General features: G+C 43.9%; 1 protein-coding gene across 1 annotated transcript in view; it reads right to left on the bottom strand.

The window, feature by feature from the left end:
- cacna2d2b (calcium channel, voltage-dependent, alpha 2/delta subunit 2b) overlaps positions 1-17,129 on the bottom strand; it is an 80,908-nt gene extending 63,779 nt beyond the window's left edge. Inside the window, exons 1-2 of the mRNA XM_029776128.1 lie at positions 16,800-17,129; positions 12,375-12,456 (exon numbers count right to left, since the gene is read on the bottom strand). Coding sequence (XP_029631988.1) covers positions 12,375-12,456; positions 16,800-16,915 — 198 coding nt within the window. The 5' untranslated portion in view covers positions 16,916-17,129. The remainder of the gene's footprint in view (positions 1-12,374; positions 12,457-16,799) is intronic.
- Positions 17,130-17,888: the final 759 nt, after the last annotated feature.

Here is a 17,888-nt window from a genome sequence, read left to right as displayed (position 1 = left end):
AGTTATGGCTATTTAACAGTCTGATGGCCTTGAGATAGAAGCTGTGTTTCAGTCTCTCGGTCCCAGCTTTGATGCAATTGTACTGACCTCACATTCTGGATGGTAGCAGGGTAAACAGGCCGTGCCTCGAGTGGTTGATGTCCTTGATCATCTTTTTGGCCTTCCTGTGACATCGGGTGCTATAGGTCTCCTAGAGGGCAGGCAGTGTGCCCCCGGTGATGCGTTGGGCAGACCGCACAACCCTCTGGAGAGCCCTGCGGTTGCGAGCGGTGCAGTTGCCGTACCAGGCAGTGATACAGCCCGACAGGATGTTCTCAATTATGCATCTATAAAAGTTTGTGAGGGCTTTAGGGGCCAAGCCGAATTTCTTCAGCCTCCTGAGGTTGAAGAGGCACTGTTGAGCATTCTTCACCACTCTGTCTGTGTGGGTGGACCATTTCAGATTGTCAGTGATGTGTACGCCGAGGAACTTGAAGCTTTTCACCTTCTCCACTACGGTCCCGTCAATGTGGATAGGGACATGATCCCTTTGCTGTTTCCTGAAGTACACGATTAGCTCCTTCATTTTGGTGACGTTGAATGAGTGGTTATTTTACTGGAACCACTACGCCAGGGCCGTCACCTCCTCTCTGTAGGCTGTCTCGTCATTGTTGGTAATCAGGCCTACTACTGTTGTGTCGTCTGCAAACTTGATTATTGAGTTGGAGGAGTGTATGGCCACGCAGTTATGGGTGAGCAGTGAGTACAGGAATGGGCTGAGCACGAACCCTTGTTGGGCCCCAGTGTTGAGGATCAGCGAAGAGGAGGTGTTGTTTCCTACCTTCACCACCTGGGGGCGGCCCATCAGGAAGTTCAGGACCCAGTTGCACAGGGCAGTGTTCAGACCCAGGGCCCTAACCTTAATGATGAGCTTGAGGGTTCTATGGTGTTGAAGGCTGAGCTATAGTCAATGAACAGCTTTCTTACATAGGTATACCTCTTGTCCAGATGGGATAGGGCAGTGTGCAGTGCAATGGCGATTGCATCGTCTGTGGATCTATTGGGGCGGTATGCAAATTGAAGTGGGTCTAGGGTGTCAGGTAAGGTAGAGGTGATATGATCCTTAACTAGCCTCTCAAAGCACTTCATGATGACAAAAGTGAGTGCTACGGGGCGATAAGTCATTTAGTTCAGTTACCATTGCTTTCTTGGGTACAGGAACAATGGTGGACATCTTGAAGCAAGCGAGAAATGCACCACTAAGACCCTCCTCTCTTCACCGTACTGGGAAGCACCTAACCACCCTAAACCGGGTTCGTCTCCAAACCTTCCCCTCCCCATACACTGATACATCACACTCTTTCCCTTCTTTGAACAATCTCTTCATTCATGTCTTGTTTGTCTGATGTTTTGTTTTGACTCCTGTTTTGTTGTTTTCCTATTTAATTTCTATAATTGTAAAGCGACTTTGGGTCCTTGAAAAGCGCTATATAAGTCCCATGTATTATTATTATTATTATCCTTATCATCATATTATTATTATTGTTATCAATCATTTGTAGTTCTTTATGATAGCCACATTAGCAGCTAATTAGCATTTCATTTGTTGGGGGTAAATACAGGCGAATATATTGATAAAAAACTCACCAACTCCCCTATTGGAAAAATGAATTGTGGAAAAACAATTGGAACCATTTCCCTGTTTAACCGCTAGGTTTTATGACTCATACTGTGGGACTCTATATGCCATTGTCTGCCATTGCCCTTTAGCAAGGCACTTAACATTTACATTTACATTTTAGTCATTTAGCAGACGCTCTTATCCAGAGCGACTTACAGTAGTGAATGCATACATTTCATACATTTTTTTTTTTTTTCTGTGCTGGCCCCCGTGGGAATCGAACCCACAACCCTGGTGTTGCAAACACCATGCTCTACCAACTGAGCTACAGGGAAGGCTACCCAGAACAACTGCTCCACGGGCGTCCAGTGTGGCAGGCCCCTGCTCCAACCTCTCCAACCTGTATATAGGCTATGTGGGATAAAGTGGAAGTCAAATTTCGGTTGGACCTTGTGTACAATTGACCAATAAAGTGATCTTAATCTCATAGGCTATGAACCTAATAATATGGCATTTAGCAGTTGGAGGATTTTAACATTAACACGAGTGCGGCAAAGTGCCAGAATCTTGAATGATAATGACCAAATCATTGTCGCATGATTGAAGAGACAGGGTTGGCGCAAATTGCAGTATGGTCCGTGCTATCCGGGGTCCTTGGGACGTCCCTAACCCATTGAAGTAGAAATGTAAAATGGTTAAGGTAAGAGTTAAGGTTAGGTAACGGTTAGGGTAAGGGTTGGGGTTAAGGTTAGGGTTTAGAGTAGGGACGTCCAAAGGATCCCGGATAGCACTGCCCATTGCAGGAGTACGGATGGTGAAATTAGCTGTTCAACAAGCTGTTCAATTAGCTGTCAATAAACTGATGGGTCAAATCAGAGATCTGTATATAATGACGTTATGCTCATGTCTTCACCCTAACAATGGAAGTCGTTGTCCCAAGGCGGGAAGGCAGGCAACAAGCTTGGTCCAAAATAAGAACATTGAAGCGCATTGGGATTATTTTGGACAGATTTTGGCAAATTAAACCTCTTGCTTTACCTCTTCCTCTCTGGACAAATCAGCTCATCAACTCAGCCTGGGAAACACAAACAGTAGCTTATTATTGTTTTTCACACATTCCATTAATGTGATAACGGATAGGCAGTGGTGGAAAAAGTACTCAATCATCATACTTGAGTAAAAGTAAAGATACCTTAACAGAAAATGACTCAAGTAAAAGTGAAAGTCACCCACTAAAATACTACTTGAGTAAAAGTAAAAAAATATTTGGTTTAAAATATACTTAAGTATCAAAAGTAGAAGTATAAATCATTTCAAATTCCTTATAGTAAGCAAAGCAGACGGCACCATTTTATTTTTATTTTTATTGACGGATAGCCATGAGCACACTCCAACACTCAGACCTAATTTACAAATGAAGCATTTGTGTTTAGTGAGTCCGCCAGATGAGAGGCAGTAGGAATGACCAGGGATGTTCCCTTGATAAGTGTGTGAATTGGACCATTTTCCTGTCAAAATGTGACGAGTACTTTTGGGTGTCAGCGAAAATATATGGAGTAAAAAGTACATAATTTTTTTAGGAATGTAGTTTAGTAAAATAAAAATATATAAATAGTAAAGTACAGAAAAAACTACTTAAGTAGTACTTTAAAGTATTTTTACTTAAGTACCACTGCGGAATGGGTAACTCACAGAAGGTATTGGAATATAACCAAATATCATAGAAATTATATTTTTCTAAACAAACCAGTGCTGAATGCACACGTGAAAATTATTATTCGCAAAAAAAATTCTAATTTCCAGCGGGTTTTATGTGCTCATTTTTTTTTTTACAGTTGATTGGCAAACCAGAGGTTCGCTAGAAACCTAAGATGTCCTCTTTTCGATAACATACAGTGCCTTCAGCAAGTATTCATACCCCTTGACTTATTCCACATAATGACAATGTAAAAACATGTTTTTTTTTAAATGTTAGCAAATGTATTTAAAATGAAATACAGAAATATCTAATTTAGATAGGTATTCACACCCCAGACATGCTGCCTAGACCGGTCACGCACCTGCGCCATCGTGCGCATGTTGATTTTGTCCATCCACACCAGACACGATAGGACACACAGGTTGAAGTATCAAAACAAACTCTGAACCAACTATATTAATTTGGGGACAGGTCAAAACACATGAAACATTCATGGCCATTTAGCTAGCTATCTTGCTGTTGTTAGCTAATTTGTCCTGGGATATAAACATTGGGTTGTTATTTTACCTGTAATGCACAAGGTCCCATGTTGAGTCACACTAAATCGTGGGATGAAAGGGGAAACCTAGTTAGTTTCTTCTTCTTCTGTGGACTTTATATGGCGGTCGGCAACCAACTTTAAGGTGCATTACCACCACCAACTGGACTGGAGTGTGGACCTCAATTCATCTTTCAATCACCTACGTGGGTATACGCTCCTAAAAAACAATGAGGAGATGGGAGAGGCATGTCAAGCGTAAAAAATAGAACCAAGTTCTATTCAGCGCCTGGCTATGCAGACGCTTGTTGAAATGATTGAATAACATGTATGTGTACATTTATTTTGCTACACTTGCGCACGTAACACGAGTGGTGTGGTCAGCATGTGAGTCAATACATGTTAGAATCACATTGGGCAGCGATTACAGCTGTGAGTCTATCTGGGTATGTCTCAAGAGCTTTGCACACCTGGATTGTACAATATTTGCCCATTATTCTTCTCAAAATTCATCACGCTCTGTCAAATTGGGTGTTCATCATTGCTAGACAACCATTTTAAAATCTTGCCATAGATTTTCAAGCAGATTTAAGTCAAAACTGTAACTCGGCCACTCTTCTTGGTAAGCAACTGCAGTGAAGATTTGGCCTTGTGTTTTAGGTTATTATCCTGCTAAAAGGTGAATTCATCTTCCAGGATTTTGCCTGTGCTTAGTTCCATTTAGTTTCTTTATTATCCTGAAAAACTCCCCATTCCTTAACGATTACAAGCATACCCATAACATGATGCAGCTACCATTATGTTTGAAAATATGGAGAGTGGTATTGGATTTGCTCCAAACATAACACTTTGTTTTCAGGATAAAAAGTGAATTGCTTTGCCACATTTGTTGCAGTATTACTTTAGTGCCTTGTTGCAAACAGGACGCATGTTTTGGAATATTTTTTATACTGTAGGTTCTTTCTTTTCACTCTGTCGAGTAACTACAATGTTGTTGATCCATCCTCAGTTTTCTTCTTTCACAGCCATTAAACTCTGTTTTAAAGTCACCATTGGTCTCATGGTGAAATCCTAGAGCGGTTTTCTTCCTCTCAGGCAACTGATTTTGGAAGGACGACTGTATCTTTGTAGTGACTGGGTGTATTGATACACCATCCAAAATGTAAATAATAACGTGAACATGCTCAAAGAGATATTCAATCTCTGCTTTTAAAATTTGTACCCATCTATCAATAGGGGCCCTTCTTCTTCTTTGTGATTGAATCTGTGTTTGAAATTCACTGCTCGACCGAGGGACCTTACAGATAATTGTATGTGTGGGGTACAGACATGAGATAGTCATTAAAAAATCATGTTAAACACTATTATTGCACACAGAGTCTATATAACTTATTATGTAACTTATTAAGCACGTTTTTACTCCTGAACTTATTTATGCTTGCCATAACAAAGGGGTTGAAAACGTATTAACTCAAGACATTTCAGCTTCTTATTTTAAATTAATTTGTAAAAAAAATATATATATATAAAATTAAAATGCCTTTATTTGTATGTCATGTTCAACGGAAACAAAGATTAAAAACAATATGTGTGTTGACTGTGGTAGGGCAGGGCCTGTGATGTCTGCTAAATGAACAACTTAGGTTTATTTCTTTTGAAATAAATTGCCCTGTATCATGTTTTTTTATGACCTTCCTAAACAAAATATGAATGGATTTATTTGTGATTGTTTATATTAAAACACCAGAAAGTCAGAGCATCATAATATCTCGAAACACATTTTAATGTTTAATTACTGCCATTTTGAAAGTCATGTCCCCCTTGTCCTTGACTTTCCCTAAATAAGTCTATATAACACACTGTCGATGTTAGACTCTTAATTTCACAAACAGAACAGGAGTTATAACCCGTTTTTGGGGACATGTAATATTTGGAATGATTTTCCCTGGCCTGCTCCGCTCCTTCTCCAATAGTTGAATGTGCCATGTCCAGTTGATAATCACACCAATAATTGCCTCAAAACTGAACCTAAACTACACCGAAACTCATTTCACGCATATAACAACAGACAAAAAAAAATAAAAAAGTATTGTATGATGGGGGAGAATGGGTGATTCGATGAGTGAGGGGATGCGAACGACGCATAATTATGTAATCACCAATTATGAATGAAGAACAGGGCGGGCCATTCTATTGTATTGATCTTTTCTAATTATAATCTCAAAATGGTGTACCCTATATCAGTCCACCAAATCCAATCAGTTGTGTTAGTCTACTCTAGGCCTACTTGGAGTAGGCTACACAGTGAGAGGGTGCATCATTTACAATGGCAAGACCAAGATGAATGGATGCACACGCTGCGTTAGTGTTGCTATAAGATCTGAATGAAAAAAAAGTATCATGACATCTCAGATTATTGTGCTACTGTGTTTGTTGATTTATCAAAGGCATTTGATTCAGTTGACCATGAATTGTTGCTAGCTAGACTCAGTAACATTGGTCTCAGTGAAGGGGCAGTAAATTGGTTTAGTAACTATCTTTCTGACAGAACGCAATGTGTATATGCTGACAATCACAAGTCTAGCTTTCTTGAGATTAATAGAGGTGTGCCCCAGGGTTCCATTGTAGCTCCTGTGTTGTTCTCAATTTGAATTAATGATTTGGGGAAATGGGATGCAACCAGCAAAGTTGCATCTATATGCAGATGATACAGTCATATATTCATGTGCTCCTTCTCTGGTTCAGGCTGTTGAAGAGCTCCAGACTGCTTTTCAGTCACTGCAGGCCTCCCTTTATGGTCTCAATCTGGTCTTGAATGTACAAAAAACTAAATTCATGACCTTTACCAGAGTTCACACTCAGCCAGAGAAGGTTAGCATTGTCACATCGGGTGGCTTATCCATTGAAAAAGTGTCATCCTACAAATACCTAGGTAAATGGTTGGGTGACAAGTTGTCCTTTAAAGTTCATATGGATAAGCTTGTGAGGAAGCTTAAATGGAAATTGGGTTTTTATTTTCGTAGTAAGGCTTGCTTCCCGCTTATGGCTAGAAAGAAGCTTGTTCAGGCCACTTTTCTCTCTGTAATTGATTATGCTGACTTGTTGTATATGCATGCAACCTCCTCTGTCTTACAGTGACTGGACTCTGTTTATCATGCATCCTTATGCTTTATTACAAATGCCAAGTCACTGATCCACCATCGCACATTGTACAAAATGGTAGGTTGGACCTCACTTTATATGTACAGAAAGCTACATTTGTATGTGTTCATCTACAAAGCCCTTTTGGGTAAACTCCCTCTTTAACTCTGTAGTCTGGTCTCCTTCACCACCAGCAGTTAACATACCCGGTCTGCTAGGTGGTTGCTACTTAAAGTCCCCTGGACATTTACAGTATTAGACAAGACTGCATTCTCGTCTTGTGGACCAGAGGCATGGAATAGTCTACAATCCATGCTTCATCTAGATAAGTTAGTGCCACTGAATGAATTTACAATTTTGATGGGAGGCTCTGTTACAGAGGAGTGTAAATGCTATGTTTAGCCTGGATCATGTTGTATTGTATTGTTGTATGTTTTAATTATGTATTGTATTGGTTGTTGCTGCCTTCTTGGCCAGGTCTCCTTTGAAAAAGAGACTCTGGGTCTGAATGGACTTTTCCTGGTTAAATAAAGGTTAAATAACAATAAATGATTCTGATTCATGCTGAACGGCTTTTCCATATCTGGGAAAGGATCCATATCGGGCAGCAGGTGAGCGAGTGTCGGATAATGTTTTGGATCAGATGGCACTGCTGTACTAGGTGTACGGAGGAACTTGCCGCTGGCCTGTTACTGTGTCCTTCAACATGCTTGACTTGGCTGCTATCAACGTACACGTATTGTTCAAGCAGTGCATGAATAAAACCCATGAGCAGAAGAAACTCCATCAGGAGTCTGGCACACGGGCTACGTGAGAGACATATGAGGGCCAAGAGAGCAACAAAGATTGAACGCGAGCCGTTGCTCGAGCCAAAATTGCGCACAGCTCCCGGGGAGGAGAAGCTGCAAGGTGGGCAGATGCACTCGGAACAGAACCCGCGACACCTGTTTCCGCTCCAAGCGACTTGTCTGTGGGAAGTGTTGCAATCTAAGTGAAAAGTGTCGAAGATTTGTGGCGACTGTTAGGACAAGGGATAACGGCTAAATGAGATCCAACTGTTGCGTGAAGATGCACACCATACTGTAAGCACAAGCGAGGCCACAAATAATGTGTCCAATAACTGTCAATAATATTCTATTTTTTACCGCTGTCATATCGACACTTATATTCATTAGAATGCCATTATTGCTTTTGTGCTGGTTTTTACTGTTCACAAGCAGGCTTTCACAAGCAGGCTTGGCGCCTATACTGATATTTAGGCAGCCACAGATCCACAGACGACACAATTTCTATTGCACTCAACACTGACCTTTCCCACCTGGATGAAAGGAACACCTACGTGATAATGCTGTTCGTTAATTACAGCTCAGCATTCAACACCATAGTGCCCACAAAGGACCCTGGGAGTAAACACCTCCCTCTGCAACTGGATCTTGGACTTCCTGACGAGCCGCCCCCAGGTGGTAAGGGTAGGCAACAACCCATCTGCCACGCTGACCCTCAACACAGGGGTCCCACTCGCTGTTTATTATCTATGCATGGTCACTTTACCCCTACCTATATGTACATATTACCTCAATTACCTCGACTAACCTGTGCCCCTGCACATTGACTCGGTACCGGTACCCCCTGTATACAGCCTCGTTATTTTTTACTTCAGTTTATTTAGTAAATATTTTTCTGAACTCTTATTTTTCTTAAAACTGCATTGTTGGTTAAGGGCTTGTAAGTAAGCATTTCACGACAAGGTCTACACCTGTTGTATACGGTGCATGTGACAAATAATATTTGATTTGATAAACAAGGAGTACCGGTACTGAGTCAATGTGCAGGGGTACGAGGTAGTTGAGCTAAGTGAGGTAATATGTACAGTAAATGTAGGTAGGGGTAAAAGTGACTAGGCAATCAGGATAGATAATAAAGAGAGTAGCAGCAGCGCATGTGAAGAGTGCCTATTTGTGAGTGAGTGTGTGTGTGTGTGTGTGTGTGGCATCAATAAGCATGTGTGTGTGTGTTGGAGTGTCAGTGTAGTATGTGTGAGTAGTCTAGTGAGAGTGCATGGAGTCAGCTCAAAAAAACTAAAAGAAAGGGGTCAATGTAAATAGTCTGTTTAGCCATTTGATTAACTGTTCAGCAGTCTTATGGCTTGGGGGTAGAAGCTGTTTAGGAGCCTTTTGGTCACAGACTTGGAGCTCCGGTACCGCTTGCCGTGCGGTAGCAGAGAGAACAGTCTATGACTTGGGTGGCTGGAGTCTGACAATTTTGAGGGCCTTCCTCTGACACCGCCTGGTATAAAGGTCATGTATGGCAGGGAGCTCGGCCCCAGTGATGTACTGGGCGATACGCACTACCCTCTGTAGCGCCTTGCGGTCGGATGCAAAGCAGTTGCCATACCAAGTGGGGATGCAGCCAGTCAAGATGCTCTCAATGATGCAGCTGTGAAACGTTTTGAGGATCTGAGGGCCCATGCCAAATTTTTTCAGCCTCCTGAGGGGGAAGAGGCGTTGTCTTGTCCTCTTCACGACTGTGTTGGTGTGTTTGGACCATGATAGGTCCTTAATGATGAGAACGCCGAGGAACTTGAAGCTCTCGACTTACTCCACTTCAGCCCTGTCGATGTGGATGGGTGCAGGCTTGGCCCTCCGTTTCCTTTAGTCTACGATCAGCTTCTTTGTCTTGTTCACGTTGAAGGAAAGGTTTTTGTCCTGACACCACACTGCCAGGTCTCTGACCTCCTCCCTATCACTGTTGGTGATCAGGCCTACCACCGTCGTGTCGTCGGAAAACTTAATGATGGTGTTGGAGTCATGTACGGCCACGCAGTTGTGGGTGAACAGGGAGTACAGGAGGGGACTAAGCACGCACCCCTGAGGGGCCCCATGCATTGAAGGTCAGCGTGGCGGATGTGTTGTTGCCTATCCTCACCACCTGCAGGTGGCCCATCAGGAAGTCCAGGATCCAGTTGCAGAGGGAGGTGTTCAGTCCCAGGGTCCTTAGCTTGGAGGGCACTAGAGTGTTGAACACTGAGCTGTAGTCAATGTACAGCATTCTCACGTAGGTGTTCCTTTTGTCCAGGTGGGAAAGGGCAATAGAGATTGCGTAATTTGTGGATCTGTTGGGGCGGTATGCGAATTGGAGTGGGTCCAAGGTTTCTGGGATGATGGTGTTGATGTGAACCATGACCAGCCTTTCTAAGCATTTCATGGCTACAGATGTGAGTGCTACGTGCGGTAGTCATTTAGGCAGGTTACCTTGGCGTTCTTGGGCGCAGGGACTATGGTGTTCTGCTTGAAACATGTAGGTATTACATGTATGGATTATAGGTATTACATGTATGCATCTGTATGCATTTTTGTATGCGTCTCTGTGTGTGGAGTAAAGGTGATCTAGAGTTGTTTTTCCCCTAGTTACAGAAGTGACATGCTGGTAGAAATGAGGTCAAACAGATTTCAGTTTTTCTGCATTAAAATCATTGGTCACTAGGAGTGCCGCCTCTGGATGTGCATTTTCTTGTTTGCTTATGGCCCTATACAGCTAGTTGAGTGCGGTCTTAGTGCCAGCAACAGTTTGTGGTGGTAAATAGACAGCTACTAAAGATATAGATTAAAAATCTCTTGGGAAATAGTATGGTCTACGGCTTATCATGAGGTATTCTAACTCAGGCGAGCAGAACCTAGAGACTTCCAGGCATTGTTAACAAAGAGACACACCCCTCCTCCCTGAGCTTACCAGACGTTGATGTTCTGTCTTGCCGATGCACAGAAATCCCAGCTAACTGTATATTATCCATGTCCTTGTTCAGTCATGACTCCGAAAAGCATTGAATATTACAGTTCTTCAGGTCCCGTTGATGGGATAGTCTCGAACGGAGCTCATCCAGCTTATTCTCCCATGATTGCCAGCCAGCAGCATACCACCCTGCATCCCACTGCTGGCTTGCTTCTGAAGCTAAGCAGGGTTGGTTCTGGTCAGTCCCTGGATGGGAGACCAGATGCTGCTGGAAGTGGTGTTGGAGGGCCAGTAGGAGGCACTCTTTCCTCTGGTCTAAAAAATATCCCGATGCCCCAGGGCAGTGATTGGGGACACTGCCCTGTGTAGGGTGCGGTCTTTCGGATGGGACGTTAGATGGGTGTCCTGACTCTTTGAGGTCATTAAAGATCACATTGCACTTATTGTAAGAGTAGGGGTGTTAACCCTGGTGTCCTGATTAAATTCCCAATCTGGCCATCATGGCCACCTAATCATCCCCAGCTTACAATTGGCTCATTCATCCCCCTCCTCTCCCCTGAAACTATTCCCCAGGTTGTTGCTGTAAATGAGAATGTATTCTCAGTCAACTTACCTGGTAAAAAGTTGGCCAATAGAACAGAGGGTAGAGGTGGTCTATCCACTTGCTGACTGTAGTCTCGTCAGATATCCTGCATGCTGACCTCTATAACGCCACCTGTATGTCAGGGATTTGGGCCTGGTCTGGATTGAGCAGTAAGTCCTTTGCTGCTGACTCATCTACATCAAGGTTAGTTTTGATGTCCAGAAGCTCTTTTCAGACATAGGAAACAATGGTGGAAACATTTTGTACACAAAATAGCACAATTGGTCAGGAGCCCATAAAACAGCATTTATTCCCTCCAGCGCCATTCTATTCGCAGTTGAGTAGAAACTCGAGTTTGGGTAGAAACCACAGATAAAATAGATAAAGGTTCAGTTCAATTCATGGGCCTTTTTCAAATGAGCACAGGATTCTCCTGCGGCCTACACTGTGTAGCGCCAGGATGTGGAACATTCGCTCCCGGAGCTGTTTCAGACACTGGGCAGGATTATGGGTAAATGAATGAGGAAAAGGTGCATGGCTCCCATCAAGGATTTACTGCAGGCTGCCAGACCATCTGTTCTTCTCTGACACCAACACAGAGGACACGAGCCACGACCAACAGTCATCGCTCACTCACAGCATCGAGGACACCCATCCCTCACCATGTATAGGACCCATTGGCCCACTACAGCTGATCCAAGTTTTACAATTTGGCTACTGTACAGTATATGTTAAAGGATGTTGTATTGTTCAGTCGCCTGTCATAGTATGGTCACAGGCACACACACACACACACGTACACGCACACACGCACACGCACGCGCACACGCACACACACGTGCACACTCACAACTCTCTCAGTACAGAAGACACACCCACATGTGTATCTTACAGTACACAGAGGGCAACTCAGGCACACATATTCTGAGACTTGACAATCAGGGGCAAATTAGTTCAAAATATAGGTTACAATGTGATCCAATGAGAAAACACAGGGCAGATGGACAAGCCGTCTCTCTTCCCTGTTGAAACATGATGTGCGGTAGCTTTTAGCCTGGGGAAGAGAGGTTAGGCGAGCACTCACCCCCTTTAGCTGCTGGGCTCCGCTGATGTGCTGGAAGACTCTGTCGATCTCCTGCTCGATGCGCCTGGCCCAGTGCATTATTCTGTGGACACACAATATGGAGGTGAGGTGTTACCCAATACCAGCACATCTGCATATTAACCCAATCCAAACTGAGACAACGGGAGTTTGTTATGACCAGGACCTTGCTTGCGATCCCCATAACCAGCTTCAACAGTTCCCATTCCCCTCCGAACACCACTCTAACAAATGCTAGAGAGAGAGAAAGTGGAGGCTACGGGCCCTGGTCAAAAGAAGTGCACTACTTCGAGAATAGGGTGCCATTTGGGACGCAGCCTTGGTCAAAAGTGGTACTGTATCTACAAGATATACTGAGTCGAAGCAAAGGGACTCTCGGACTGGTGGTTCCGAGCCAAGAACATCAGTTTCCTCTCACTCCCTTGGTGGGGTTAGATTCTCTCCTGCAACAAAGCCAGAAGAAGAAGCACATTCAACCACCTGACTCCACACTAAAAAGAAATGCAAAGCCCCAATGCTTGACTCAAGTACTTTGTGGAGCATTAATCATTGATGGGCCCATTCAGCGAGATAAAATACGAGGGCCATATTTTGTTGCTTCATCAGGCCTGAGAAATGCTGCAGTAAAGCAAGCACATCTAAAATGGTGGAGCGAGTCAATCGAAGGACACATTATTCTTACTATTGTAGTCCATTGCCTTATGCTACACCTTAACAATCACAGCAAATACACTTCTGGAACAATCTTCAGTTAGTGTTCCAAAAGAGGGTTTATGACTCCGATGCTAAACAGTAGATATAGCAGGTCTATAAACACGTCACTACCACATCAAGACATATAGGCCTAGACTCTGCCTCGAGTATTAAAAACACACTGTGCATTAAGAACACAGTGTATTCAGTTGTCCGTACTTGCACACTGTGAAATCAAGTCGAAGGGCTATATATAGGCACACAATGTAGGTAGCAAGTATCAGATGAGTCATGACCAGCCGCACAAGAATCAAGTGGGTAACAACTGTAACAACCAGGCTACAGTATAAACACGCTCGTGAATCATCGGCTATGGAGCCACAACACAGCCGGTCACAATGTAACCGACACCACTACAGCTGGCTGAGAGAAGAGCCGATGCAGGCAGATACTGTAGAAAGACAATGCATTCCACTCCCAGACGTTGGCTGCTGGATGACACATCGAAGCGCTATCAACGACTAACAGACTCATTAACGATTTAAAAATAGCCGTAGTCCTGTCTGATGCAAATGAGGCTACTGTCTGATGTCTACGCAAGAGATGCCGGACACAGGAAGACAGACATGATATGACCAAATATGGTATTGTTTTAAAGGAGAGGTGGCAAGACAGGCTTCGTTTCACGACTGTTGCAATCCGAGCTGCAGAGCACTCCCTGTCTGTTGGCGAACACAAACAGACAGACATGATATGTGATATGATATGACCAAAGATGGTCATTTAAAAAAAAAAGGAAGACTAGGGTGGTAATAAACGCCTTTAGTATATGATAGTGCATGACTAAACAGGCTTGGTTACATGACTACGGCTAGTGCCCACAGAACAGCAGAGCAGAAGTCCTCTCTCTGACTGTGGCGACATCCCAAATGGCACCCTTTTCCCTGTATAGTGCACTACTTTTGACCGGGGCCCGTTATAGTGCGCTAGAAAAGTAGTGCACTAAATAGGGAATAGGGTGCCATTTGGGACGCCCCAGCGTGTGTGACTCAGAGCAGCTGAAGCCCAATCCTGGCTTTTCTTAGTGCGCTCCATTTCCTCTCCTCCTGGGCCCCACCGGGGCATCAGTGAACTGTGTGTTGCGGAGCTAGCCGCCTGCCATGCTCCTGCCTCTCCTCTGTTACCTACCATCCATGCACACCCCAGGGACCTGAGAGAGAGAGAGAGAGAGAGAAGAGAAGAGAGAGAGAAGAGAGAGAAGAGAGAGAGAAGAGAAGAGAAGAGAGAGAGAGAGAGAGTAGCACTACACGGCCCGCTGTGACCCATATTCACTTCCAAAGGGAGAGGGAAGGAGAGAGAGGGGAGCGGATGAGATATTCAGAGAGGGAGAGGGGCAGGAGAGATTCTGAGGAAGAGCGAGTGTGAGAAAGAGACGGAGGGGAGGGAGGGAGGGACGGGGGCTGTGAGGGATGGAGAAAAGGGATAAACCCTGACTGCTGCAGTATTCATTCTTAATTGGAGGGAGCTGCTGTTCTTCAGTGTAGCGATTCTGCTTCATTTAGCTTACATGAAGAGACCCAGGGCTGAGGGAAGTGGTGCTGTTTCAATGCACTCACTCAGCAGATAACCAGAGGGAAGAAGGAGAGGACAACCTTATGTACCTCCCACAATAACCCAATTCATCACCCCCCCCCCCACACACACACACACACACCCACACCTCCCCTGTTGCGCCAAAGACCCTTGCTCTCATTGGAACACAACAAACCGCTCCCAGTATCTCCAGCTGTCATTGGCCCAGAGTTTCCTTCTACTGTCCCAAAGATCCCAGTCCCATCTGGTGAGTGCCTGCCTGCCTGCCTGCCTGCCTGACTACAGAGCCTGGAGAAAGGCCCGGAAAGCTGTGGTCTCCAGTTAAGTGCCAGCTGTGCTTACGAGTGAAAGGGTTAAAGGTCGGAGAAGAAGAGCTGGGAAGAGGATGATTAAAAGTAGGGCACAAAGTGATGACTATTCCACTATGGACAGATTGACGATCATTTTGAACGCAGGCTTAATAAAATCAGCTTCAAGCATAGCTAGAATGGCATTATTACTGTCGGGCTCACTGTAACTGCCAGAGTAAGACATGCCTTAAAGGAAGTAAGTAGCCTACAGTTGTTAAGTCACCGTTACCTGTCTTGCTTCCGGCTAGTGTTTAAGCTCCTCTCACAGACCAGTTAGGGCACAGAGATTGTCTATTTTGACATGTGGACATGGGCTAATGGCTACAGAGGTTTTTATTGAGCCCCAGATTTAGCCCCAGATTACGTTCCAGATCTGGTGGTCGTAGTCCCAGCAACCACATAAAAGGCAAAACTGATCCCAAATCAGCACTACTACTTTGAGACGCTTGGTACATATATCAAGCGTCTCAAAGTAGTAGTGCTGATTTAGGATCAGTTCTGCCTTTTAGATCACAGTGAATAAGATTACACGGACAGAGGGAACCTGATCCTAGATCAGCACTCCTCTGAAACCCTTGATCAATTTGAAAGGCTTTCAAAGAGAGGACTGGAGTGAGTGACTTTGTCGAGACTGTAGGCTACACTTGAATGTATGTCGTTTGTGCAATGAAATACAACAAGTGTATTGAACAACAGTGTTCTGTAACCCTGCACACTCAACCATCACGGCTCCTACAGAAAATGCAATCCCATCAAGTAGTCGGCAAACCATCAAGACATGCATGTCGTTCTGCACGCAGCGCCAAACGAAAAACCCACATTTCATAGGCTACCTAACTAGACCAACATCCCAAATAAAAGCATGTCCACATGATGTGTCATTCTGATTCCACATGCTTGAATCCCAAACAAAAGCTCAAGATTTGACAGCGTTAGAAGTAGTGGAGCACAGCTATATGCTACCATGTCCAAAAACAAATGACCTCCACTATATTCCCCTCAGGACTGTGACAGTCTGGAAGGAAAGCAACAACAAAAGCCTGATGCTGCCCAGTTTGATCAAAGACAGCAGCCAGCACTGCATTGACATCATGAGACACACAGAGATGTTGTGGCGACTAAACTCTCATTGAGCCACATATGAACACAACAACCATCAATTATGTGGCAAGCAGCCTGCTCTTGCCAACCAGACTGTTGACAGAGACTGGCTAGCAAGCAAACAGTATTGTTTGTGCCAATGATATGACAAAATTAACACATCTAGAAAATTTACATTTTAGTCATTTAGCAGACGTTTTTATCCAGAGCCATTTAAAGGACCAATTCGTGTTAAGTGCCTTGCTCATGGACAGATGTTTCGCCTATTCAGCTCGGGGGTTCGAACCAGCGACCATTTCCGTTAATAGCCCAACGCTCTTAACCGCTGGGCTAAACGGGAAATGATATATGTAGTCAATGGTAAATGGTAATTGGTGAATAGTGCCGTGTTTGTATGTGATTCCTTCATCTATTGTGTATGACAGAAAGCAACGGTCCACATCCTAAATTGACTGATTTATTGCCCGTTCCTCGTTTGCGGAGCAGTCGCAGCATAGCGAGAAATATGTTCACGTCAGAAATACAATGCGAGTAACCTAATTTAATGATAGGAAAGCAGAGGTGGTAGACCAGCACAATGACGGTCACCCAACGTGGCAATCAAATGCTGGACCTCAAAATACGCATTTTGTCTGTGACAGCTGAGCAGCCAGTGATATAGAATACTTACGTGTATTGCTGGGGGAACGTGAGACCATCGGCGCCAGGCCACTGTACATTGAAAATCAAGATAATCTGGAAAGATACCAAGCAGACAATGCTGCAAGACGGAGTGCATATCGCCATTTTCCATTAAAAATCTTGAAAACGGGTTTGGAAAAAATGTGAACTAAGATCCCAAAACGTTAATGTTCAATCGCCTTTCGAGTTTATTTCGGGTCGCCTGCTGATTTCGACGGTAAACAAATGTGGACTAGCCTATGATTGATGCTCCTGCCAAGATACCGCAGTCGCTCACTCGCCCACTCTGCACTAGCCTCAGCAGCATCCGACGCCCAGGCACGCGTGTAGCCTCTCTATTTCACGCATGAAGAGGACCACTTTGAATCCAATGTGATATAGGCTCAATTTCACAGATGAGCTCGACTTCAAACGCATTGTCACTTAATTTCATTCACAAACACAAAACATTTACATGCATTTATTATGCTTTCAAGATTTAATGACAATAAAAATGATTTATTTTTATAATTATTATTATTGAAAAAACATCTAAAAAGGTGATTTACCATGCCTATATTTATTTTAATGTGTTAAGCCCAGTGATGTAGAGATTAAAAGGAAACTTGATATGCATGAAGGAAACTTATGCAATGCAGTTTGCCTACTGTACTTCCTCCTACTTCTTCTGACTACTGGGTAGCCTAATAGCCTATATCCTACTGATATCATGTGAACCCACTGATGCGCAACTGTGTAAGAGCTCGAGCTCCTTGGATAAATCACTGTGCGTGGGAGACTTGCCAATGTAGCCTATAGCAACTGAACAAAACGTCAATTCAATCCTTTCTCTTCTACCATCTCTTCAAGCTTGAAAAACCCTAACAGTACATTGCTTACTTGAGCAATGGCCTTGTGCCTGTTAATGAATTTAACAGGTCCCTCTTTGTGCCTCGGCCCCTAGTGTTCCTTCTTGAAATATAGACTGAAGAACTCAGCTCTCTGCTGGTAAACTGACCTTCTAAAGGTTACATGAGATTGCTGCTACAAATCAGCTTGTTGAGTTCTGGGTGGCTGGCTTGTGCCCCATGTGAGGGAC

The sequence above is a fragment of the Salmo trutta genome, chromosome 14 (genome assembly GCF_901001165.1).
Source record: "Salmo trutta chromosome 14, fSalTru1.1, whole genome shotgun sequence".
Lineage (NCBI taxonomy): Eukaryota > Metazoa > Chordata > Actinopteri > Salmoniformes > Salmonidae > Salmo > Salmo trutta.
Note: the sequence above shows the minus strand (reverse complement) of the source record. Positions and strands in the feature narration are given on the sequence as shown.